The 25,513-nt window shown below is 52.2% G+C and overlaps 1 protein-coding gene across 9 annotated transcripts in view; it reads right to left on the reverse strand.

Annotated features, from left to right (window-relative positions):
* The window catches only part of pak5 (p21 protein (Cdc42/Rac)-activated kinase 5), a 36,706-nt gene extending 15,039 nt beyond the window's left edge, over positions 1–21,667 (reverse strand). Inside the window, exons 1-3 of one of the 9 annotated variants that reach the window (XM_040160162.2) lie at positions 21,533–21,667; positions 6,292–6,515; positions 5,118–5,162 (exon numbers count right to left, since the gene is read on the reverse strand). In XM_040160162.2, coding sequence (XP_040016096.2) covers positions 5,118–5,162; positions 6,292–6,515; positions 21,533–21,620 — 357 coding nt within the window. In that variant the 5' untranslated portion in view covers positions 21,621–21,667. The other 8 variants (XM_078093584.1, XM_078093580.1, XM_078093583.1 and 5 more) reach the window with 8 other exon arrangements.
* Positions 21,668–25,513: the final 3,846 nt, after the last annotated feature.

Raw genomic sequence — 25,513 nt, forward strand, 5'->3', positions numbered from 1 at the left:
TTTCTGCTCCTGATTGGAGCGGAGAGCCCGGTTAACATTTCACCTGCTAAACATTAGCACGTTAGCGTCGTCGTAGCAGGCGGCCGCGGACGTCTCAGTCCGTCACTTGAGGTTGATGTACGGAGGAGATGAAAACACGCAGTGAGAACCGATATCGTCCACGAGATGACGAAGCAAAGACAGCTTCAGTAATCAAGTGTTCAATCCGGGGAATAAGTAACAGTTTGAACCAAACTAATGATTCATTACTTTTAGCATGCGATGAATTTGAAAATATGAACTTCATTAAATTGTCCATATAAATATGTGTGTTTTCTGGTCTGGTAACAAATACACAAAACATTCTAAAAATAGCCAAGCAGAAGCTTATGAAATCATAGAAATGGGGCCCAGTAATCTGGCTTGAAATGCTGATGGATAAATCTAAATTGTCATTCAATATCCTTCCACGAGAGGGGGGAGGCAATCCTTGACCCTTGACCCCACTGACGTCATCTGCTAGATGGTTGAGTGCGAGAGCTCTCGCGAGAATCTCTCACTCAACAGTGATGTGAAATGTTAGACCAATAAAGCCGCGTCTTTAGCATCGCTTTGCTATGAATCATGGGTAAGTCCTTTAAGCAAAGTCTCCATTAGAAATGCGCACACGCAGGGAATGTTCACAAAAGGTGCTCAAAACGCCGGCGAACACTCAGCAGTTTGACAGAACTCTCGGATTGGACCTACGATTAAAAACAAACAAACAAGCAAACAAGCAAACAAAAGCCCCGAGCTGTGAGCTTGCAGTTTTCTATCTGCCCACACGAGGATACTGCAGGTCCAGTCCTGAGATCAGCTCGGGTGGAAAGCATCACCGGACGCGGAGAACGAAGGAAAAGACCCAAAGGATGACGCTCGTTGTCAACGCGCCTCCGCAGGGGGGCCAAAGTCCCCCCCCCCCGCCGACTGCGGCTCCGCGTGCCTCCGCGAGCGGAGACAGGAGCGAGGAGGCAAGGAGGAGGAGGAGGAGCGGAGCGCAGGAAGGACCGGGGGAGAGGCCTAAATCCACGGGCGTCCACTTCAGACAGATGCTGTCTCTTGTCTGGAGACGAAGGCCGCACGCATGCACGGGCCGCCGCCGCCAAGCACCAATCAGGAGTCCTTCTCCTCACCGTCTATTTCTGCGTCGACCAATTTAATCCCCCAAAATTGATGCCAAATGAAGCGTAATACATGCCCAGTAAAAACCACATCAAACCGGAAATTAGACGCTCGATCAAAGCGTCCGACTTTCTGTTCTGTCCATTAAGGAGAAGAACGAATGCCGCAGTCAACACGGTCTGTGCGTGTGCGTCTTGTTTCATGTTCTATCAAAATAAATTGAAACAAAACGGGGAAAGCAGTTTGAATGACAGCCAATAAAAAAAGGTCCCATGTTAGAGGTTCTGGACCTGAGTCTTCATTGTCACTCGTGTAGTTCACTTCCTGCGATTTCGACCAGGACGCGACTTTGCATTCCCGAGAAACGCCGCGTCTCCATGTGAACGCGCACGGCAAAATGACTCCGGCCTTCTCCAGACGCCGTAACTCGCAGAGAATGCAACGCAGAGAATGCAACGGAAATAGAAACGCAGACATGCGACCTCTGAGCAGCTGCTCACCTGCACCGCCGCCGTTTGGTCTGATGTGTCTCATACCGAGTTGTTGGCGCGGAGAGACACACAAAACGCGCACACACACACGCACAAGTGCACGGCCAGCATACCGGCGTGCGGGTCCCGGTTCGAGCAGAAGACGGTCCGACGCGCCCCGCCGCCGAGCGATCGGGAGGCGTCTGCGGCCGGCTCTCGAACGCCTCCTCCGGCCTCGCCGCTCCCACCGGCGGCTGCGTCCGCTTCGGCCTCCCCGGCTCCCTGCTGCTCGCTCCGGTCTCCGCCGCTCCTTGCCCCCCCGCCATCATGAGTACACCCCCCCCAGGCGAAACGGCAGCAGCTGCGACCGGCCGCGCCGCTTGACTGGAAGCCCGGCCCTCGGCGCCGCGGCAGCGACCCTTCAGCCGCCGATCGAGTTTCCCCCTCCGACAACTTGCCAAAAAGCTGAGGGGGAGTGAGGGGGAGTGAGGGGGGACGGGCTGACATTTAAAAGCAGCGCGGCGTGTCACGCCCATTGTCACGTGCCTTTTACTGGGGAAGGTAAGACAGAGACACCTCGGCGACCTCGCCTGACCCCGACTGAAGACTCTGCATCATTCAAGCCACTTGTGCAAAGAGACAGACCTTCATGATATCTGACAGCAATTGTTTGGTTGCAACCGTGAAACGTTATTCCAAAAACTCCAAAACCACAGAGTTTCAAATCCCGGCCTGCTGGCGAAGCTCCTCGCCGCGCCGGCCGCACTACTTCCTCCTCCAGCGTGACGTAAGGAGGTCTTTTGTGCGCCGCTATAGTGGGCCTGGCAGCGCTGAGATGTTCAGCTACCCAAAATATCTCTCTCCACCTACACTTCCTACAGCGCACGGAAGCGAAGCCGCATGCATGCAGCCTCGGCATGTCCTCTCAGAGGACGTCGGCAGCCATTTGGAAAAAGAAACGGTAGAAGAGAAGGCAGGCGGGAGGGAAGCAGTGCATATTTATTGCGTAATAAGTCCTGGAATCCACAGCTCCATCACATGTTTATGTGTCCGTGTGTCCATCCAGGGGAGGATTTCACCTTTGCATGGACCTGCACCGGCCACGTGGTTCCCTTCCTGCAGCAGCCTGACTTTATCAACGCCATCGTCCCTCGGGTTCTGAAAAACGAAGCCTTCAAAAGGGCCTTAAGCTTGCATTCTTTCTACTGACCGACAGATTTATTACCCCAGAAATCATTGTGACCATGAGTTCATGTTCTCAATCTCGCATTTTTAGTTTGCTTAAATTCAGCGCGGTGTCGATTTAGTAAACAGCGGTTCATTTGGGGGGGGCGGGGCTTCATTGTGAATGACAGGTCACTTCCACAGCCGCGCACCAAAATCTCCCTTTCTACCACGTCCACATCTCTCTACTTTGGAGATTTCATCTGAATGCCTCTGTGAATTTGTCCCGGCTGCCTTCATGCGTCTCCTCTGATCTGATTGGCCGGAGGAGAACCTGTGGATGACCTGCAGGGCGTCACACCAGCATCACGTTAACTTCCCGCTCGCGTGGCGCCAGACTGAGATGGATATTATTACGCAGCCCAACCGTAAGTGTCAAATGGCATATAATTCAAGTGTGTGTGTGTGGGGGGGTTGATCTTCATCCAGGAGAAGAACTTGTTATTTGAGGGAGCTATTTAAGATGAATATCCACCTTCAGAACATAATGAGCCTTAATGATTCCCGTGATTACCTCCAGCTTCATCGCTCCTCTGCAGCTGCTGCGGCATTAAGGAGGACGGTGGGTTCACCTGTGAATCCTCACACAGGCTTCGGAGTCATTTGTCCACTCTCGCCCTGACCTTGTGTGAAGGAAATCGACTTCACTGCTAAAGAACCCCATTGTTACAATGACCTTATTGATTCACTGCTTCTTTCTGGAGCTCCTCCTCACGTCGCGGCCGTTACCGGGCTTCTCTAAACGCTTCCAATGGACCACGACCCAAAATCCAAAAGACCACCGACGGAAGAATCTGCTGCCGCTACACGTCTTTGCTCTCACGCTCTTTACCTCCTCGCCTACGTGGGACTCGGTAATTTGAGGTTGTCGAAGTCAAGGTGTAACATGAGGCGGTTATTAATAATAGACGCGGCTCCGCCCCCGCCGCTGCTAATTGATGCAACACATTTGCCCTGGTGTCACACAACAACCCGTGATCACAAACAAATCACGCGCACACACACACACACACACACACACACACACTCACGCAGCACCTCAACTCGTCAGCCTGAAGGAGCTTTACGAGCGCCATGTTTTAAACATGGCAGCGCTGTTGGGGGTTTTGGTGTTGGCCTACACGTCTGGATTACCATGCTGAGGGCTGCTGGGGGGGAGGAGGGGGGTGGGTGAGGAGGGGGGTGGGGGGGAGCCGAGGCTTTAAGCAACACTAATGCTCAGCCGAGATGAGCAGTCTGACAACGAGGCCGCGAGCCTCGTGAATAAACGATGAGCGCACGGGCCGGGGGGGGGGGGGGGGGCGGGGGACGGGGGGGGTGCACACTCCACGCGCACGCACACGCACGCACGCACACGTGGGACAGACTTCATCCACGCTCACCTGGTGTGTGCACGGACGCACACACACGAGCTGGAGGAGTCTGCAGACTCCAGAGGAAGCCTCGTGTCAATCAAGTGTCAGGGCAACCGGGGGGGAGGGAGGGGAGGCTGGGGAGGGGGGGCAAGGGGATATCGGGCCATCGGTGAGACACTATAAATAACCCCGCCCACCTTGGGTGTCAGGGTCCCGCACAGACACACACACACACACACACACACACATATGTGACAGAGAAAGCAACTAAATAGTGATTATAATCCAGTTCAGAGACCTAAAGTATTATTATTTATAAGTATTATTTTCTTAAATCCATACTGGGGGTCTTACCTGCATTTGAAGATAACAATTTCATTGACAAATTGACATATGAAAACTGTCACTCCGTAGAAAGAACTTTGATGTGGAGGAAATAAATCAAATGTATTATCATCCATCTCCTAAACTATTAGTTATTTCCATGTGTCAGTTATGGGCGTATGACGGGGGAGGAGAGTGAGCGGGAGGAGGGGGGAGGACAGCAGAAAGGGGGAGAGGAGAGCTGCTCTGGTTCGGAACACATGCAAACCATTTCTGACCCGAATCAGCTGTCATGGCAACATGCGCTTCACATCGCAGCACCCGTCATCGTCCCCGTCGTCATCGCCGTGATTACCATCATCCTCAGATGCTCCACGGCGACGGGGGGGGGACGGGCGGACCGAGGGGAGCGTGCCGCTACGGTGGCTCTCGTCATGTCTGGGGGGGAGGGGGGGTGGGGAGGCTCATGCGAAACGGAACAAAAGGCGGAGTGGAGACGAGGCCCTGCGGCATCTCGTCCTCGCTGCCGCCGACACGGCGAGGAGGGGAGAAAAAAAAAAGAAGTGGGGTGGGGTTTAAAACAGAAGGGAAGAGGAAGTCGTACTTTGGGCAACGGCGTTTCGGATGACCGGACTTTCTTGGGAGATATCTGTGAAGAGAGCAAGAGAATTACTGTCTTGTTTCCCCCTCTTCAGAGATATCTCCTGTGGCATATTGCTGTTCTCTCTTACAGGACCGGTGTGGATGTCTGATGGGCTCAGCGGGGCCTGTAAGTGGTTCCTCGGGGACTAAAGCACAACTTTGATTGATGCTTTACGGTCGTACTGTTTCAGATTCGTGCCGCAGCGCTTTGACGTCAACTTTACACATCAAGCTAAAAAAGTGGCGTGTTTCAATCGCCACGGTGGACTAAAAGACGGGACCACCGACAGCGCAGTGGGAGATACTAAGCGGTGCCCCTGGAACAACCTGCGGCACGTCAGACGAGGTGCAGAGGGATGCTGGTCCTGCGACGTCTATAATCAGTGCATCAAATGTGTCGGTGCGATGTGTTAAGAAGAACCAATGAACAACAACACATCAGAGGAGACACTCAGAAGGTTCAGAGACAAAGGGGGGGGGGGGGGGGGACACGCAATCACAGTCACATGGGGAGACAAGACGGACCAGTTGTGACATTATCTAATGGATTAAAGCTGCTTCGAGCAAGTTAATCAATGTACGTGTAATTTATGGCAGAATGCACATTGAATCTGAATCTGACCTCCGTGCATATTCTTTACTATGATGTATAAAGCTTCACTAGCAGTAAAATGCTGTGCAGGAATTACAGCTGGAACAAAAATGACTGTTTCAGTTGACTGTTTAACTTTGTTTGGCTACTTCTTGTTTCGCTTCTCTAAAAAAGCCACTTAAGCCAAAAATTGCAACCAAAAGCTGGAAGCCAAATAGCATCAGAGTAGAAATCTGAACACTCGGGCTACTTGAACAGTGTGAAGTGTCCAGATGGCACCGGAGGACGCTCTCAACGTCCCTCACAAGACACGCGTGACGTGTAGAGCGGCGGTATGCGCCATCGAAGCAGAATGTATGTTTATATATACACACATGGAACCAGAAGGCGAAGATAGAAAAGTGAGAGGAGCACAGGAGGGCGGGGGGGGGGGGGGGGGGGGACTGGGGGGGGCAGAAGGATGAAGAGCAACAGTCACAGAAAGTGCAAGCGAGTTAGACCCCGGTTGTTCGGGCTGGACGCCCTCTGTGCCGTCGCACTCTACCTTCATCGGCGCCAGCTGGATGGGGGTGATGTAGGAGGGGTCCACCATGGGCTTAGGGCGATTGGCGGTGTCCGCCAGCAGGCTCTGCCATTGCTGCGGCAGCCCGGTGAACTTCTGCTCCCGCGGGTCGAAGCCCGTGTGGACGCGGTGCTCAAAGTTTGACGGGGCTGAGATCTCCAGCCGCTTCTTCTTCTTCCCAAACATGCTGGAAAACCCTGGACCACCTGGCGAAAGCACACAAGACAGGTGTCAGATTTGAGTTTTATGCCATGAGCACGGGGAGGAAAAGCGCAGCGGGCCGAGTGCTATTTTGAAGCCTTGAATGCATCTGGTATCTAACTGCGTACGGAAGGTGAGGCAGGACATCAGGTCGAGTGGATGCAGACAAGCGTGTTATTAATATGGTTCGCATCACGTGCACGCTGCCTCTAAAAATACCATGTGACACCAAGGCGCGCATCACGCACCTATGTGTGCACACGAGGAATGCAGCTGATGGGATTTAGAAAAGAATACGTGGCGTAAACATCGGTAAAGAAGCGGAAGCGAAGCGAGAGAAAAGCGGAACACCGAAGCGAGTCGCTGGGTTTGAGCTCGACCACCAGTTTGAAAGCCCACTGCGGCGATTTGGGCGGACGCAGGGAGGAGGCGTCATGGTGCCGTTGGTGGAGCGGAGTGAATGGAGTTCATTGTGCCGTTCCCTTAGGGGGGGCATTGTCCTCAGAGACAAACAAAAGTCATCCACCCCCCCCCCCCACCCACCCCTACCCGTCCAGATACCCTCTGCTGCTCCACGCCGAACATTTCCCTTGTTTAGTTACACGTGTGTGCACAAGATAAACAAGTGGACACATTAAAAAGAGCCGCTTGCGGCCGGCCCGGAGAGGCGGACGTGTTTCCTTCCCGGTGGCTGTCATTGCAGGTTTAACGGCGGAGAAAGAGGCAGGTGAACGCGAGCAGGCGGGGGGGTTTTATAGGCCCCAACAAAGGAGAGACTGGAGGCAAAGCACGAATCACCTCGGGTGAAAGCGCTGCAGCTACAAAATTGGGAAACGTCATCTCGCCGTGTCGTTTGGAGGCAGAATCCCCGTCGCACGCGTCTCAGGCGAGAAACCGCCACTCCAGCTTCCAGCTCAGTGGAAAGGTACGAGTGATGGGGAGAAAATCTAATCTAATCTTGCTGGATTAGCCTTCTGCTAACCTGTAGCGCTGCAAGTCACAGAAACAAGGTATGCAGGGGATTTCTCCAGAACGGGGAGGAGCGGATGAACTGCAACGCGTGAGTGACCGAGCAGTTAGCCATTAGCTCCACATGTAGCATACGTGTTAAATAGCCGGTGATCAAGCTCTACAACAAAACAAACAAAAAGTGTGAATGAAGTAACGTCTTTTGACTTGCTGCTACCTCCTGCAGATGAAACGAAAGCCCCCAAAGACTGAAACGAAATATAACTTCAAACAGATAAAAAGGTAAAAATTGGAATCATGGAAACGTCTCAATCGTTTCCCTTTGCGGCCCCACAGGAGAGCCAGACGGACCTGATCCGTGGCCTCAAGCAGGAAAGATGGAGGGATCGATGGCAGGGAGAGAAGGGGCGGGGGGGTGGATGGGTGGGTGGAGGCGGAAGATGAAAACAGGCAGCCAGAGAACTAAAACGCGCAGAGAAGAACAGGAAAGGGGAGCAGCAACGACGTGAAGAGTCACGGAGGGATTAGAGATTATTACACAAAGCAGCACACTGTCGCCCTCGGAAAGATCAAAACCGGATCAAAGACGTGTCACAGAGATAGAAACTATTACGACGAGATGATTAGAGGATTACTGATATCACGGACATTGAGTTTAGCTTTTCTCTTGAAAAGGTACACAGTGAAATTGACTACTTGGTGAATTCCTCGTGACTAGAATCCTTTCTCTTTCAGTCTCACAGAAATGTAGGTCAGACACGCTCGCTCGGTCCTTCTGCTGGTGCTCCACAGGTGTGGACCTCGCACAGCCGACCGAGGCAGAAGCTCCACAATCCTCGGCTTGGATTTCAACCCTTCTCCTCCGTTGGCCGATCCGTCCAACTCAACCTCTCCGAATCGACCCGAAGGCTTCCGACGCCGTTCCCGTTGTCCCGCGCGCCGAACCGCTGGGACGCAGGGACCTTCCGCTGATTAGAAAACGACATTCCCGAAACATCGCGGATGTTCTCCTCCCCGCTGGGGAAAAAGGCGAAGCTCCAATGTTTTGTAAACATCGACTGCAACGTTTGTCATCTGCGGAAACACGCGGTGACTGGGCCGGATCCGATCGCGGCCTCAGCGCTGAATCATCAGCTGTTAAATAAAAAACACATCCCGTAATGCAACTTCACCCCGAGAAGCAGGTAACGGACGTGGTAGACTTAGACGTTAACTTGTTGTTAAAAGTGCCATCGTTCGCCCTCTGTAAGCAGCCACAGCGAAGGTGGGGACCTCTGACCCCGACGGTGCTTCTTATGGGAGAAACGAGATTAAAAGAGGCCGGCGGGTCTCCAGCCGTCTGCAGGCCGGCTCCCCACTGCTCGCCGTGCGTGCAGAGAGACAGCAGCCGGAGATGCACGAACTTAAACCCCCGCAGAGCCTCAAGCAGCTTCAACGACGCCCTGCGGCCTCCGGGGAGCCCCCCACGCCCCCCCCCCCCCGGAGGCCGGAGGAACTTGATCCTCCTCTTGATCTGTAATTTACGGCGGCGAACTTTCGTGGCTGTGCGGTGCACACGAGAGCGCTGGTGGACTCGCGCCGTCACTCCGCTGCGAGTGCACATGTGAGTTTGCGCTACAAGCGGAGTGACGCCGACTACAAACGCATATTGTTCTGCCACATGAATAATGCCAGAACAGGTCAAAGCATCTCAAGCGTTACATAACATGTCCGTGCACACAAAGTCCACGTTTAGAAATGCTGCACACACAAAAACAGAGATGCTAAGGCGTGCATGGACATAAACACACACACACACACATGTGCAAAGCATTTGTAGGAGCACACACACACACACACAGACACACACACTGTACAAACAGACTAATGCATTGACACAAAACATACTTAAAGCGCCTTCTAGCCCCGGGGCAAAGATCCTGACTCCCAGGCTGATTTGTCTTCAAACCATCTGTCGCCATCTGAGCCTCCACAGGCATCTCCCCTTGTGCACACCTCAACACACACACACACACACACACACACACACACTCTCTCTCACTGGAAACCTGCCTCACGCCACAGCAAAACCGTGGGACTGGGTTTTTTTTGGTGTAAATGTACCGGGTCTATTTTTGGGTCCTGGTTCATGCAAACGCTCTGCAGCAGCACGACGCCTTCGTGTGTTTTCCAAAAAACGCAATTTTGCATCCTTTGGATTGTAATTTGAAAGGCGTGAGTTGGGTGTCGAGATGCAGAGCACTCGCTCGCACACAAACATGCAAATACATTTCATACATAATTTAAAAAGCAGCGTGAATAGGACACAGGTTCCCTTTGAGTAACGCATTTAGGGAGAGGCGTAGCTCTCTGCTTCGTTTGAAGGAGGAACCCTTAATTTAATGAAAAGGTCAATGAATCACTAAATCGAAACCGTTCGTCCCTGCATGCAGCTCCATACGACTTGAGTGACAGAAGAAAGAGCCTAAACGTGCTCCTCATCAATAGCGCGTTCTGTTGCGTGTGCCGTTAAATTCTGTCCCATTTGCATTCACTTGTTCTCTGCAGACCAGCTTGTTCCTTCAGATGATTTAATTGACTCAAAAAGCTGTTTACACAGACATGCATCTCACCTCCCCCCCCCCCCCCGTGGATGAATCTGCAGAGTGGTAAACAACTCCAGCTGATGAGGGGCTTTCTCATCCTCCGCAGAGAGTTTACGGCACGCCGGGTTGTAAACTCATTCGCGTCATGTTTAAAGACCTGCGGCGGTCGTGAAGTTAAATCACGGCGTCACTCCGCCGGCGAAAGCGCCTCATCTAAACGCTCATTTCGACTTTGCGCGTTCACTCGTTAAATCGCCGCCTCTCACCTGGCAGAAGAACCAATCACAGCTGCTGTGGGCGGTCCGGGTCAATCGGGTGGTGCACTTTGCTCACAATCCATCATGCACCTTTAATTCGCCTTCAGTCAAAGACGAGGCAGCGATTCCCCCCGGAGGAGCGCTATCGAAACGACAAACCGGGTCACATTTAAGACCCCCGCGCCCCCCGGCGAGCTGCTTCCGCTACCGCCGCTAGCCCGCTGCCGCCGCGGGCGTGACTGGCCCGGGCCGCGCGCTCTGATGACTCCCAATGCCAGATGCACGCGGCACAAAAGGAGTGCCTACGCCAGCAGGCCGGCCAGACGGCTTAAGCCGGGACTAGTCCCATTTCCCTTCCATTGTTGGTCTAACCGGGTTCCACCAGCTCCGTCCGACCTCCACTGTGCTCCTTCCCGCTCGTTGGTCTGTCAGCGCAAAAACAACAGAGCGCGTAAGTGTCCTCTGTGTTCCCACGACCCACACACACACACACACACACACACACACACTAAAAACTGTCCCTGACGCCAGCATGTGCGGATATCAGCCGGGCGCCCCGCCGCTGCCTCTTTCACACGGAGGGACACAGATAGTGTGACGGAGGACATAAGACGGGAGGAAGGAGAAAGAAACAGCCGCTCCAGTCAGCGGCCCGTGACGGAGTCTGGACGCTTGCCCGACGCCGAGGGGACATTTGGCGGTGGCAGCCGGGGACGCGCGCGCACTGTGCCAGAGGGCCGACGCACACACAGAAAGACACACAAGCGGCACCAGGCTGTCACCCAGGGAGGGTGTGCGTTCTAGAGACGACACGTCCGCCTAGTAGAATGAAGCAGTTTAACATAAAACATTTAGAGACGGATGCAGCCAATCACAGTGAGTGCTGTGATGGTTTAGCAGCGTTAGTCAGGCCGCGTGCCGTTATATCATAAGCGTTTAACTAGCTGGTTTTTGCTGCTTGTTTTTGGCAGCATCTAGTGGTGAGGTTGCAGATTGCAAACAAATGAACGTTGGTTCACATGCAGAAGAACTTCAATTCATTTTATTTTGTAGAGCCCAAAATCGCAAATTACAAATTAGCCTCAGAGGGCTTTACAGTCTGTACACATACGACGTCCTCTGTCCCGAAACCCTCACATCGGCACAGGAAAAACTCCCCAAAACATGAAAAGGCCCTTCCAAGAGGGAAAACTACGGTTCTCTTTGAGAGTGTTTGGTTTGTCTGTAGATATAAAAAGGCCGAGGTGACGAAGAGACACTAAAGAACATTAACACATAACATAGATGACACCCTTTTTCTTTAATGGAACACAAAATGCTGCAGTCACAAGAATTCAAGGTGCGTATTGTGCAGTGAAGCTTTTTCGCAGCTGCTCCATCGCTTTGTTTCACCCAAAGCTCTTATTGCATGAAATATTAAAAGCTAAAAGTCTACAGGAGTTATAATCTGTGACGGGGGTCTGTGCTTTTATACCTTTTACTGAGAACTACTTCCTCTGACATCCTTCTACACAGACGTCTGATCCTTGTGACCAAAAGATATTTGCAGCGTCCAAAATCTCACAAGGCTTCGATCGCCTCACGCTTCGGCATCACGGCGAGGGAGAGAATGTGTTGGATGGTTCGAACACGTCGGTCACGCCCCTCCAGCGACTCCTGGGTATAAATACTCAAGCCCCCCCGCGCGGGGGGGTCCTGTAAAGTAATATAAGTGCTCAGCTGCAGACTAAATGGGGAAGGAGGAAAAACTAGACTCACGGCGGTTCGAGGCTGATGTGGCGGCGCTAAGTGCCCCGCTCGTTAACAACGCCCGCCCTCCGCCGGGCTAATGGCCGACTGCGCCGCAGCTGTCACGAGACGGCTGCTTGTTTAGGGGATGAATGCTCGTCTCCTGCAAAGTGTTCTCGGGCGCGGCGAACGGGAAGACAGACGGACCCGCTTGGGAGTCGCCGCTTCTTTCGCCGTCGGCGCGGGAGGACCGGCCCGCCGATGATCGGCCTCCTCGCGTGGCAGCGTGACGGATGAGCAGTTCGCCGGGAGATCAGCGCCGGCTATATTTTTTATAAATGGCCGACCGACCTTTTTCCGCCAGTGACCCCTGACCCGGTCTTCTGCTTAGTAGGTTGCTTCTCCCCGCCACCTCCTTGTGGTTGCTAGTAGTTCACACCCAGCACGCCGCCGCCGCCGCCTCAGTCTGCACGCCGTAGCAGATAAAGTCACGTGTCCATTCTGCACAGCAGCGCCTCAGCGGCGACAAAGAGAGAAAATGCGCGTTTAACGCATTTAATGTTTAATGTGCATTAAATGATCGATTAAATGAGCATTATCGGTTCTTCTATTCATTCATTCGTCTTATTTCTGTGTCGTGCCAAACATTCGACCCGTATATTCAGATTAAACGTCTCTAATTCAACATTAAGCGGGCGACATACTGAAACACAAGTTAAAGAGTTTAAAAAATAACTTTCGATTACAAAATACAAGCTTGCTGGGTTTATATTATTTGTTCCTTTTTGGGTTAAAAAGTGCCAATCATTCATTTTTCATTAGTCCTCTGCGCTGGTTGATGGTTGAGAAGTGACCCGCGGCCGTCTGACCTTAAGAACTCTTCCTGCCGCTGGTGTTACCGGCTAAAAGCACTCTGTTCTGTGAAAGCCTCCTCCGCCCCGCCCCATCATCTGCACCGCCGCGTTAAACCCCCCGCCTAACCGTTCATTATTGATAGCTTGGCAAGAAGCCCCCCGGTGTTACGGGGAAATGGTAAAGGCCTGAGATGTAAAAGATGTAGGCGAAGGGAAGCGGGCGGAACAAATGCGGCCTGTGCGCCGCGGCCCCGCCCTCGTCCTCGGCAGTGGCCGCGGCGCACCAAGACGTGGGGATGACCTTAATATACCTTTTAACGGTGAGATCACGCGACGTGGGGGCGGTTTACGAGCCGGGCTGCGGCGCCGCGTTACCTGCGGCAACGCCGGCTGTTTACGAGCCGGGCGACGCGCCTCCGGCAAGCGCATCAATCGCTCACGTTTCAACCAAGGACACCGAGAAAAAGACATCAGCTCTGACGGATGGTGCGTCCCCCGAGTCTATCCAGTTCACACCGAGGCTTCCGGAATCTTCTAGTATGACGATCAAAATATTAATGAAATACACATTTTAAAGAGCAAAAAGGTCAACGGTGTATTTTTGGACCGATGGAGAACATTAGCAAAGAGGAGATGAAGCTAATTAGAATAATAATGCAATCAAGAGAGGGAATCAGGAAATCTTCTTGTGCAGGGTTACACTTCTTCTGCTTAGCAGAAATATAAAATAACAATAAAGAATATATTCCAGCAGAAAGGCTCATCTGTGCAAACATCTGTGTCGGCTCCACATCACAAGACAAATGCAACCTACGAAAACAAATCGGGCAGCTTGCCGTTCGACCTCCGGTCTCATAAATGAAATGCTTTCAGCGTTACGTTGCGCTGCTGGTTAATTGCGTTGTAAAAACACGATACTGTTTGGTCGTGTCCAGCACGCGGCCCGGTGTGACTCACATCTCCAGCCCACACATGGCACAGCAGAGATAAGTCTAACCTACAAACAGCAGATCCTTATAAAACATTCATCCGACCGCCACTGCACTCCGTGGACCAATCACGTGCCGCTCCTCCTCCTCCTCCTCCTGCTCCTCCTCCATCCCCTGTGAATGACGCTTAGGTCCCACTGCCTCCTCCTCCGCGCCGCTTGTCTCACACCTGCGGAGCCGCATCACCTGAAGGAAGCTCCTTCTGTCCCAATGAGAGCGCAGCGATGTGCAGGACGGAGGGACAACTGTGGCTGTGCAGACTGTGCCGAAATCCTGAAGGAGGCTACGCTCAGGGGCGGGGCTACGCTGTGATTGACAGGTGGCTACCACCGCGTCATGTGTTTCCCAGAATGTTAGATAGTTGGATAAGAAACATTATGCAAAGATGGGTTGTGTCACGTGATCACTTCCAGTCCAGGTGTAAAACTTTGTAAAACTGACTCATCGTCTCACCTTTTAAGATATTTAGCGAGACTTGCTGACTGATTGTGGAGACTCTACACGCTGTGCAAAGTGTACTATGTGCTCTCGGGTGGATTCTCTTCCTAGAAGAAATTACAGAGTAAGAAAACATTGGTGAGTGTCAAAATAACTGCCCGGGTGGAAGTTTTGTTCAGAGCAGTTGGTGAAGGAGGCTTGACGTCCCCTGCAGGCTCTACCTGTTGTTCAATATAACAATATCAGACTCGTGGATCTGCGAGGTGAGTCCTCGGCGCACTGGAAATATTCAGAATGCAGGTGTGGAAATATCTTGGTTACACACAAACATACTGTGTAGAAATCAAACTGTGGAATCTGGTGCAAGCGAATACTTAAAGGAGCCAAAGAGAAACATGGACCTCGAGAGAAGAAAGTCAGTGGCCAAAAGCATCGACGAGGAGTCATTTCCAAAAATAATAACAGTAACTCAGTGCAGACTAACAGGGAAGCCCCGACTCAGCAGCAACAAACATCTGCATCGATGTCAAACCATCGCCTATGGGAGAGATTATGAAAACGTGTGTTTTGTTGGTATAAATGTGCCCCTGATGTCAAATGACACGGCAGTGAATCGTCTTTATTTCCTCTCAGGAGGTGCATCTACAAGCGAGCAGCAAAGTACAAACCGCTCCAGCAGCTTGTGGAGTTACAGGATACAAGTCAAAATACTTCAGTTCCCAGAAGCATTAAAGACGGATTCAGCAGATGGAATCAGAGTGACACTTTATTTTATTTTATTCAGCAGGAGGAAAAAAAAATAAAAAAATCATTCAGAACTCGTGTTGCTCGTAAGGACATTTAGCAAAACCCCGAATTACTGCATGTTAACAGCCCTTAGATCAGCTCGCTACTACTGGGGCGCGCACACACACACACTCACACACACACACACACACACACACACACACTCACACTTAAGGGGGATTGACTGGAGCCAGCTGAGAAAGTAGCAGCCATCATTACCTTGTCTGATGTGAACCACGAGGGCCGCAGCAATCATCACCCTTTAAACACAACGTTTCCTATTTCTCAGTGCAAACACACACACACACACACACGGACACACATTGCTGCCGGTGGATAAATTACAGGGCGGCGAGTGCCCAGCCGTCCGAGGAGGAAAACGAAGAGGCTTAGCTGGAAGGATGACGGACGACGGCGAGAGGAGACAAAGCCGAGTACTTCATAAAGCAGCCGCGCGATCGGGAGGGACGCCGCTTCTCCGTTGGCTTGTTTCGCCGTCGCAAAGGAGACGAGGCGGCTGCTGCTTGCGGGGCGGAAAGAGGTGGAGGGACCTAGTTTCTACGTGAAGGAGGTCGTGCTATTTTTGCACCGCCGACCGCCGCGTGCCAGCGACGAGACGACTAATCTGCCCGCGTGGACTTGAGGATGATCACTTTAGAATTACACGATGCCTTTGTTAACCAATTAGAAATCCGGGATTAACTGTTGCCATTAGTGGGGGGGGGTGGGGGGGACTTTTTGTTTGCTTTGTTGCAGCAAAACTCACAACAAACAGAGATGTGCAGCCCATTTATATTTCAGCAGCGTGCGTCTTCCTCCTCCTCCTCCTCCTCCTGCATCTCTTGGCGGATTTACGGACTTGTCTTTTGTATCTTAAGCACACGAGGGAGGAAGGGGGAGGAAGGGGGGGTAAAGAAACTCGTGGCTTAATTAGAGATACTCTGGCTGTGCGAACGCTGCACGACCCAAAAGCCTGCGAGGCCGCTGCAGCTCCGTTCAAGAGGGGAAAACGAGCTCGACAAGCCCGGCGCACAACAAACCACATTTAGCGCCCATTGGAACGCTGCACGCAACCACGCCGCGAATCAGCGGGTTCCCAAACGCACCAGCACGCCCGCCCGCCTGCACGTCCCCGCTTTTTAAATACGATCGGACTGCAAACGGGGTAAACGCGCGATGAGCGTCGCGCTACACGCGTAGATGTGTATTTATGTACACACACACACACACACACACACACACATCAGTGTCCCTCTTACGCCCGGGCATCGAAGAGAGCACAGCTGTGTCATTGGACGAACCCTTTAATCCACTCAGCCGGCGCATCTGTGTGCTCTGTGCGCGTGTGCGTGTGTGCGTGTGTGCGTGTGTGCGTGTGTGTGTGCATGTGTGCGTGTGCGTGCGTGTGTGTCAGGTTCGACTGCTCATGTGAGCATTTAGTCATGAAGAGGCTGCATATGTGCTCCCTGAGTGCAGGAATGACAGTAAATAAACACAGCATGCACGCACACGCACACACACACACACACACACATCGAGGTGACGACGTAAGGGGGAGACGGGGGGGAGGAGGCTGTTTTTATGCCTGATGTTGCGTTCGGGTCGCTGGCTCGACGTCACATGTCAGAAAAGCTCATCTGTGCGATGGTGAAGTTTCCAAGCTGCTGAATTTGGGTCGAATCGGGTCAACAGGAGATCCCCATCAGGATCCCCTCCCAGGACACAAGCGCTCAGACAACAGCCACAGTTGTGCAGTCAAACACGTCTGCGGAGACAAGGAACGCACGGCAGGAATCCCGAGTACCGAATTGAGTCTTTGGTTTTTGTTTTTTTTGGACAAACCCAACGAGCGAGGATCGATTGGATCGAGTCGCCTCGTGTAAATCATTGTCAGCCGTCCGCGTCCAATCGGAGACTCGTCTTTACTTTGTAATTAGCTGAGAAACAGGACGCCATTTGTCTCGTGAAAGGCCAATGAGGGTCCGAGCACTCGACGGTCAACGGGGTGATTTATAATCTGACCGTAACGTTACATTGGGGCGCGTTGGTGATATTGAATCATTGCTAAATCGCTGCTAATCATGACGCAGTAACAACCATAGCGGCTTTGTTAACCTTTCTAAGACCAGAAATGTAAACGCATAGATGTTGATGCTGCACACATTAGCATGTTGGGCTAACAAGCTACAAGCAGAGTGACCCAGCGTTACTGGATGACATCATTAACCTGTCGACTCCTTCGTCTCAAATGAGACATTATTTATGGTCATAAATCGTGAACTGGCGTCACACATGTGACGCGATAAAGATTTACGAGCTCCGCAGAGCGATTTACCCAAAGTGCCTCGTCCATTAATCAGCAGATTGTGTAAAAGCATCAAAAAGATCATAAAATCGCACCGAGTTGATCTGAAGACCGACAAAGCGGAGAGAACGAACACATTACGAGATGTAACGTCGCCGGCGTCACAATTCACTGCAACATCAGCGACGGCGTGCTGAAGCAGGTGATCCGTATGTAGAGGGACGTGTGTTTGTGGCGTTTTGCGTCCAGCCTTCTCGCGGTTGACTCGACCAACGCTCACATTTCACACGTCGGTGGAGAGTCAATGTCCTTTTTTCGTTTTGCATCGATAAAGTTGAAGGTTCACATTCGTCTGATTGGTCGGAGCTTTGTTCTTTGCAACCAGATTCATGCTGCACGTACACCCACTGTCCTTTTAAAGACATTATTTCTGCAAAATAAATGGTCTCTACAGAGGATTACTGGCACACAACGTGCACACGCACACAAACAGGAAATGCTGGAAGACACAAGCTCAGGCACGTTTGCAACCGGGCAGCGTCCCCGTGCACATGCACGCTCACACACACACACACACGCACGCACGCACACACGCACGCACGCACGCACACAACCAGGCCGGCACAGAAATAGCGCAGCTCCTCCGGTCCGGAGGGCGGGTGACGGAGCTGTAAGCAAAGGAGGCAGATGCGGCAGTGAGTCGCCGGAGGGCATCGCTGGATATTCAAGCTTCACTGGGCCTCTTCATCAGCGCCCTCTGATGCCTCAGCCTCATGACCGACAACGCGCGCACACACACACACACACACACTTCCAGCACAGAGCTGGTCGGGCCTTTTTCTGCCTTTTGCACAAGAGAGGAATTGGGTAAGAATTAGAACAGGCTCATTGCTCATCGAGCGCAGACACACACACACACACGAGTTAGACGGAGGAAACCGTGGAGGATGTAGGTTACGGCGGACTGAGTCTCTGCTAATTCAGGAGTATCTAGGTTAACTCTTTCTGTGTGTGTGTGTGTGTGTGTGTGTGTGTGTGTGTGTGTGTGTGTGTGTGCTACACAGCCCAAAGACAGTCAGCACAGCGTTTGCGCTCCGTGAACGGCAGCGTTTTAATTTGGCCGGCTAAATGTCAGATACTCGATGTGTGGTGCAGATACTCGCCGGTTTGTAAAGCCTCATTATTTCCTCCCCGGTGTACGTTACAGACGTGACGCAACAGCTGTAACGTTTACTGCCAACACGTGCATCGTGGAAGGAATCCGTCCGTCCTACAGGACGTCTGCAAACTGTCGTTCTCTCCACTGACCAGCAGGGGGCGACTGCTACGGTCACAAACTAGACGCCCGTCTATAGAACGTCTTCTTCTCATTTCATTTATTCCCCCCAGTAAACATTTTGATTTGGAGTTTACAGCCTTGATCGCTAGTTACACGTTTATAAATAGATAAGTGACGGCCCGTTTAGGTTTAAATAGAGCCGTGCTTTAGGGCGGGCTTACTGTGATTGACAGGTATCTAGCACGTATCTGTACGTCACTCCACTGCATCCCAAATATTTGTATAGCGTTTGAATCGCCCGAATTCTAGGCTGCAGAACTTCTGCCCACCAACACACGGGTGACACACGGGTGACACACGGGTGACACACGGGTGACTACGTCCACTTCTTATACACAGTCTTTAAAAATACACTCACACGAATGCTGCACATCCATTACAAGCTGTATGAAAGCTAATTTCATGTTTGTCTGTCAAAATGACTCTTTAAAACACTCTCTTCCTGTCTCTCTCTTCCTCTCTCTCTCTCTCCCTCTGTCTCTCACACACACACACACACTCACACACACACACACACACTCACACACACACCTCATTTTGTCACCGGCATGTCAAGTCGTGTGGAAAACACAAGGGAAGCTTTTTCTTTTTTTTCTACGTCGGGACAGAAACAGCGAAATGCAATAACCTGGGACAAAAGTGCTGACATCTGAAGATGACGCTCGGCTGCAGCTGGAACGAGGACGACAGACAGACTGCGGCAGACAGACAGGCAGACAGACAGGCTGACTCTCCTCTCTGGCCCTTCTGATCCTCTTACGCTTCCCCCTTCTTCTTCTTCTTTATTCTCCACTTCCCCCATTTAACCCATTTCCTCTTCTTCTTCTTCTTCCCTCCCAACACATCTGTATGTAAGCAGCAGCTTCATCTGCCCCCCCCCCCCCCCCATCCTCGTCTTCCTCCTCTTCTCCACCCGCTGCCTCGCTCTGCTGCCTGATTAGTGGGATCGACCGCCGGCGAGCCTCTTGGTTGAATGGAGGACAGAACCGGACGCTCCACTTACAGACACTCGTTCCTCAAACACTGTTTAACACAGCGGTGGATGGAGGGGGGGGGCGGGGGGGGGGGGCAGGACAGAAGGCCGAGGGAGCTGCACACTTCTTCAAACCCTCTTAACGTACGATGTTCTCGCAAACTGGGGAGGGACGTTCGAGTGTGTCGACGCGAGAGAGAGGGAAGACGGCGAGAAGCAGAATATGAAGAGAACGAGGTGATAACTTCAAAAAGGTCATTATCAGAACTGCAGGCTGAAGACACGCTCCGATCGCGCTCCGATCGCGCTTCGATCGCGCTTCGATCGCGCTTCGATCAGGGTGTGAATACGTCACGGATAACGGAGCGAACTTTCCTCCGATCTCCAAAACAACACACCAGCCGTCACCTCCGGGGGACCAACAAAGAGGGTCTCCTGGTGTCGCGTGACATGCAGCCGGTTTGGGGCGGCCCAACGCCTCCATCATGGATATATAATATACATAATATATAGTGTATATATGTTGATGGGTGTACAGACACAAGAAGCACCGCACAGCCGGCCAAACCAGTTGTATAATGTCTATTTTGGTTTGTGAAGGGGGTGTTGTGTGTTGTGTGGGTCCGCGTTATTCTCTGCTTGGGAGACACATAAGAAAAGTTACCACAAAGACTGTGGGCGTGAGAACAGGGGTCAAAGGGCGGCAGGGAGGCGACGCCTCTTAAGGTCCGTTTAGACCACTAGCTGAGTATAATGGATGAGATGGGGCGATGCGCACGTGTGTGACCCGCGTTCTGGGGGCCGACGCGGGCCGGAGGAGGGTTTGCGCTGGGTTTTATTACCACTATTAATAGAGTTTTGCCGTTTGGGCGATTAGGAGCTTATCGGGGGGGGGGGGACCCCGGCTCAGAGCGCCTGCAGCCACCACTTTTAATTTTCGTCTACACGTTCTAATCCGCAGGACTTGAAAACAAGCCATCTGCTCCTGCTCCTACCTGGCCTACATGGGCCTGAGCCCCCCGGGCTCCGTCAACCCAACAACAGCAAAAAGACACAGAGGCACCGCAAATAACAAACTGGCACCATCAGTACGGGTCCACGAGGAGGAGGAGGAGGGCTGCAATAAAAAGGTAAGGAAATAGAAGGGAGCCAGAAGTCCACTTAGAGCGAACTCAGCACACACAGTGAGCCCCCCCCCCCCCCCCCCCCCTTCCACTACAACTATCCACCACACACCCTCCCCGTATGAGAAACAATGACATGCATTTCACAGAACCGGGCCTGCACGATGCAATTTGCAACATGCATGCCCCATCCTCACCCCCCATCCCCCATCCTCACCCCCCCCTCCCCCCGGTTCCCCCACCGTGGACAGCGGTCGACGCACGCAGAGATCTGACAGCCGTGACAACCCCATGCACTAGAAAATGACTGATTTATTCCTGCACGGATGCATCGTAAGCAGCAAACCTGCCCCCCCTCATCACCCCCCCCCCCCCCCCTCCTCCTCCCCGAATGACACTGCTGTTTCAGCGTGAGCCGTGAAAACCCGCAGACGAAATGCAGAAATAAAATAAATGGATAAAGATTTCCCCTTCACAGCCCCCCCCATGCAAGAAGAAACAGCGGCCACATTCTCCGTCCATCGCATCGGCAAACAAAGCGCGTTTTCTGTCTCGGATAAAAAAAAAAGCCCGGCACCTACCTGCTCGTCCCGGGGGGGGGAGGAGGGGAGAAGAGGGGAAGGAAGGGACGAGGGAGGGAGGGGTGTGGGGGGGGGGGGGTGTCGAAGAGCTCACATGTCCCGCCGCTCGCTGTGGCTCCGCTGCGGTGGATGTTATGATCCGAGTGGGCGCCGTTATGTGTCTGCGAGCGCCATGTTATCATCCGCGAGCCACTGTGCGCTCCCGTGTGCGCTACATCCGGGCTACTGGCGGGCCGGCGAATGAGCGGGGAGGGGGGGGGGGGGCGGGGGGCGGGGGAGCGCGCACGCGACGCGCAGCACCTGTGCGCTCTTCGGAGCGTCAGCGGCGCGCGCCCTCCGGAACCCTCCGGGGCGCGCGCGCGGGTTTTTTTTTTTTTTTTTACGACGAAGAGGTTTTTAATGGGGGACTCCCACCTGGAACGGTTCTTCTTATTGGAGCTTCTCAAAATAATAATAAATGAGGGTTTTGGCTAAAAATAATAATAATACATCCAAACTGACCCATTGGGAGATAAATGAATGGAAGAAAACAAACAAACAAGATCAACAAGCAAATAGCCGGTGTGTTATTGTGTTGGGGTTTGAGGGAATGTTCACAAACGCATGAATTTACTGTAGTCTGAATCAATCAATCATTGTCTACGGGATCAAGAATCATCATCATGAAGCGTCTGGGTTTGAGCGTAAAGTGAAATAAAGCAGGTTGGCCGCTGTTTCCCAAGACGCCCACTAATACTTTATAAGTCCTTAATGCAGCTGGGAGATACACTAGTAGTGTATAAGGCCTAAATGGTTGAATATTCTCATGGAAAAACTGTAGTAGCTGATGGACGAAGAAGCTAAAAATAGCAGAATAGATAAATTAATGTGCCAAATCACATTATTGTTGCATGACACCAAACTCAACTAAGCGGCCCCCCCAACAGTCAACAGTATGAATAAAACATTGCAAGATTCCACTTTTACTTAATGGTTTACACCTGCTTCATAGAGCCTGTGGGCTTCGCGTTGAATTGACCTGCAATCGACAGTTGAAAATCCGCCTGTAGGACTCCAGAAGGCCTCCCTGCTCTCGCCGCACACGCACCACGCGAGGCACTTGGAGACCCTCTCCTTGCTCCGATGATTTGTCCTCTTGTGATGGCCTCGCTCGCTCCGTCTTCCCCCCCATAAAATCCCTCAGGGAAATGTGAGCCGGGCCTGTACGCAAACACCCCCCCCCCCCCCCCCTCCCCCAGCCCGGGACTATTCCAGGCTGTGCTGCACTTATTATGGGCTTTATGGACAGCCACATCCCTCACATGGCCACGTCAGATAATACAATGATGCTCGGTGTTAATTACGCTGCTATTATCTTCACATTTTAGGTGGAATATCACGTTTATTGGTCCTGCTAGTGTGTTTTGACCCGGTCATGAAAGCCCCCCCAGTGAGGACTTGACACCTCCATCTAGTGGCGGATCGTTGGACGGCACAGTCTCCGACTCAACGAGTCCTGAGTTGTTTAAACTAGTGGCTGCTGGTTGTGTCTCCGAGGGAACAATGTTCTCCTTTGTGATGTCAGATGTATCTCATAGTGACCCGTGCACACACACACACACACACACAAGGATAAACATGTAAACACAAACTCAGGTCTCTGCAAAGCACGCTGCTGTCCCCATGGCAACTGTAGCAAAAGAGTTTTCTTTGAAGGCGCCTCCTTCAGTCTCAACAAACACACACATCTACAGGGAATCATAGGAATCCACAAATCTGACCTTTTTACCCAATGTGTGGATTATATCGCAGAAGTGTCTCTTTGAGTCTCCAGTCGGCCCGTTATCGGACCGTTAGTGGGGAGGAAGTGGTTGACGAGGAGGGACAGAGGGGAGGGAAGGAGGACGCCGTTTGTTGGAACGAGGCCCGGACGCTTATCGGAGGCTGATGGGGAAACCTGCTCCTGCCAGGCGGCTCTCTTCTGCCCGACAGCAGCCTGCACCTCCTTTCTCCTCACCCCCCCGCCTCCTTTCTACTCCCTCGCCCATCGGACAGCACACGTCACGACCACACGGTCCGTCCACTGAAAAGAAGAGCTGTGATTGTCCTCACCTCCCCGATCACGTGACACAAACAGATGTGCTGAGCGCATAGAAGTGTTGAGGAAACGACTGTTTCCAGCTCTCGACAATCCAACCCAGGAGACTTTACCATTGACCCGACGCTCCGGGTCACACGGGGCTCGCTGTGGTGGTCGCCTTAAAGCCGTGGTCGCCGCGCCGAGGCCCAGGACGAGGCGGGTCGACCTTCCCCCGCCGACCCTCCGCGAACGAGTGCGTTTCGCACAATAAGTTGATCAAGGGTCTTACGTCGGGAGGCGAGGCCCCGGTTCTCCAATGGAGAATGTATTGTATCCGTGCGACAGAGAAGGCGTCGACTTCACAATGATTAAGTGGCCTTGAGACGCGGCTTCATTCCCTTTGTCCATTAGACAGAGACGTATGGAGACGGAGTCAGGGGAAGTTCAGAATGCTGCGGGGTCACGTGACTCAGGCCCCAGATAGATTCCAGGAAGCACTTGGCAGTCAATTTGCATGCGTAGATATCGCTAGAAATCGCTACAAACAGACAACAATTTTTGTTGATAAGATGCAGAGTAGAATTGGCGGATGTTCTAGAGGTTCCCTTGTTTAGAGGAACGCCGTCGGATTTAGGTGCATCCAGCGGTGAGTTTGCAGATTGGAGAACAATGGCGGTACGGAGACGTGTCTTCGGGGTCTCATCACCCCAAAGGAGCTCTGTTCTTTTTCACGACTTAATAATAGTTTTTACAACCAAAGAAAATCACAATCTTGGTTATTCGTCTCATCCGACAAGATACAGGGCGGTTAATCAATATACTGCCGACTGTATAATTACCGCTGCTGTGTTTAGATACAAAAACACTTGTCTGCTTATCAGTCGGAAGAAATGCTCCGTTCAACAGATTCCAGTGCAGCCACACAAACACACACACACACACACACACACACACACACAACCAGGGGCCGCACCCTCAACTAATGTGCAGCACTGCGAGCCACAGCTGGCCTCCTGACGCTCGGGCAATCAATGTGTGTGTGTGTGTGTGTGTGTGTTTCATCTTGTGGGGACATCAATCTGATGACACATTCGCACTGTGGGGACTCACGTTCTTTGGGGGGACAATCTGGGGCCGATCGCATTTGAAGCAATGGCTTGTTTTAAGGGTTGGAGTGAAGATAAATCCAGGTTTAGGGTTGAGGTTATGGTTAATATTAGGAGTATATTTATATATATATATATAAGATGCTTTTCATTCTCTCTCAGTTAAGGAACCAGTTGCATAAATGTCAGCTGCTGGATTCTTGGAGGATCATTTAGTCTTTCTGCCATTTCTGGTTCAGCTCGGATGATCGCTGATCCAATAACGGCGAGAGGACAAGCGGTGCAGCCGCGTCAATCCACACACGTCAGAGTCGCGCGTCGTCGCCTTTAAAGTCGTTGGGTCGTTTAAAGTTCCGGGAACCAGAACTTGAACGTCGTTGCAGCTGAGACACAGCAACCCAACAATCATCCAGAGACGTCATGAAGCAGAAGGAAGATCGGTGACCGAACCCGAGAGAGGCCACGCGTGACCCCCGCAGCTGCAGGTCGCCGTGAGTCACTTGGCGAGAAAACAGCAGCGAGTCCTGACTCGGTCGTCTATCTGCCGTAATTGCGTTACTGTGCGTGGCGTTGACGGGACCGTCCCATGACCGCTCCACGGGGGCAGGGAACCACATCGGCATGCAGGCACGCCATTGTGCTGCAGCAAAGAATAGAACCTTTTTACAAAATGTTATGATATTTTCTTTCCGGGCCTCGAAGAGCTGTTCCACCTTCTCCTTCTTCTTAGACTGCAAGACTCCACAAGTTAACGCCAAAGAAGAGGCAACATAAACAGAAGTACATTCATATGTAAAACCGAACCCGCTAACACATTACCCGTTGTGTGTTATTTGGATGCGCTGCGTGACGTGAGAGGGTGTGGTGTCTCTCCGGGGCGGTGAGGGGGGGGGAGGGTTTTCGCGGCTAT

The sequence above is a fragment of the Gasterosteus aculeatus genome, chromosome 18 (genome assembly GCF_964276395.1).
Source record: "Gasterosteus aculeatus chromosome 18, fGasAcu3.hap1.1, whole genome shotgun sequence".
Classification (NCBI taxonomy): domain Eukaryota; kingdom Metazoa; phylum Chordata; class Actinopteri; order Perciformes; family Gasterosteidae; genus Gasterosteus; species Gasterosteus aculeatus.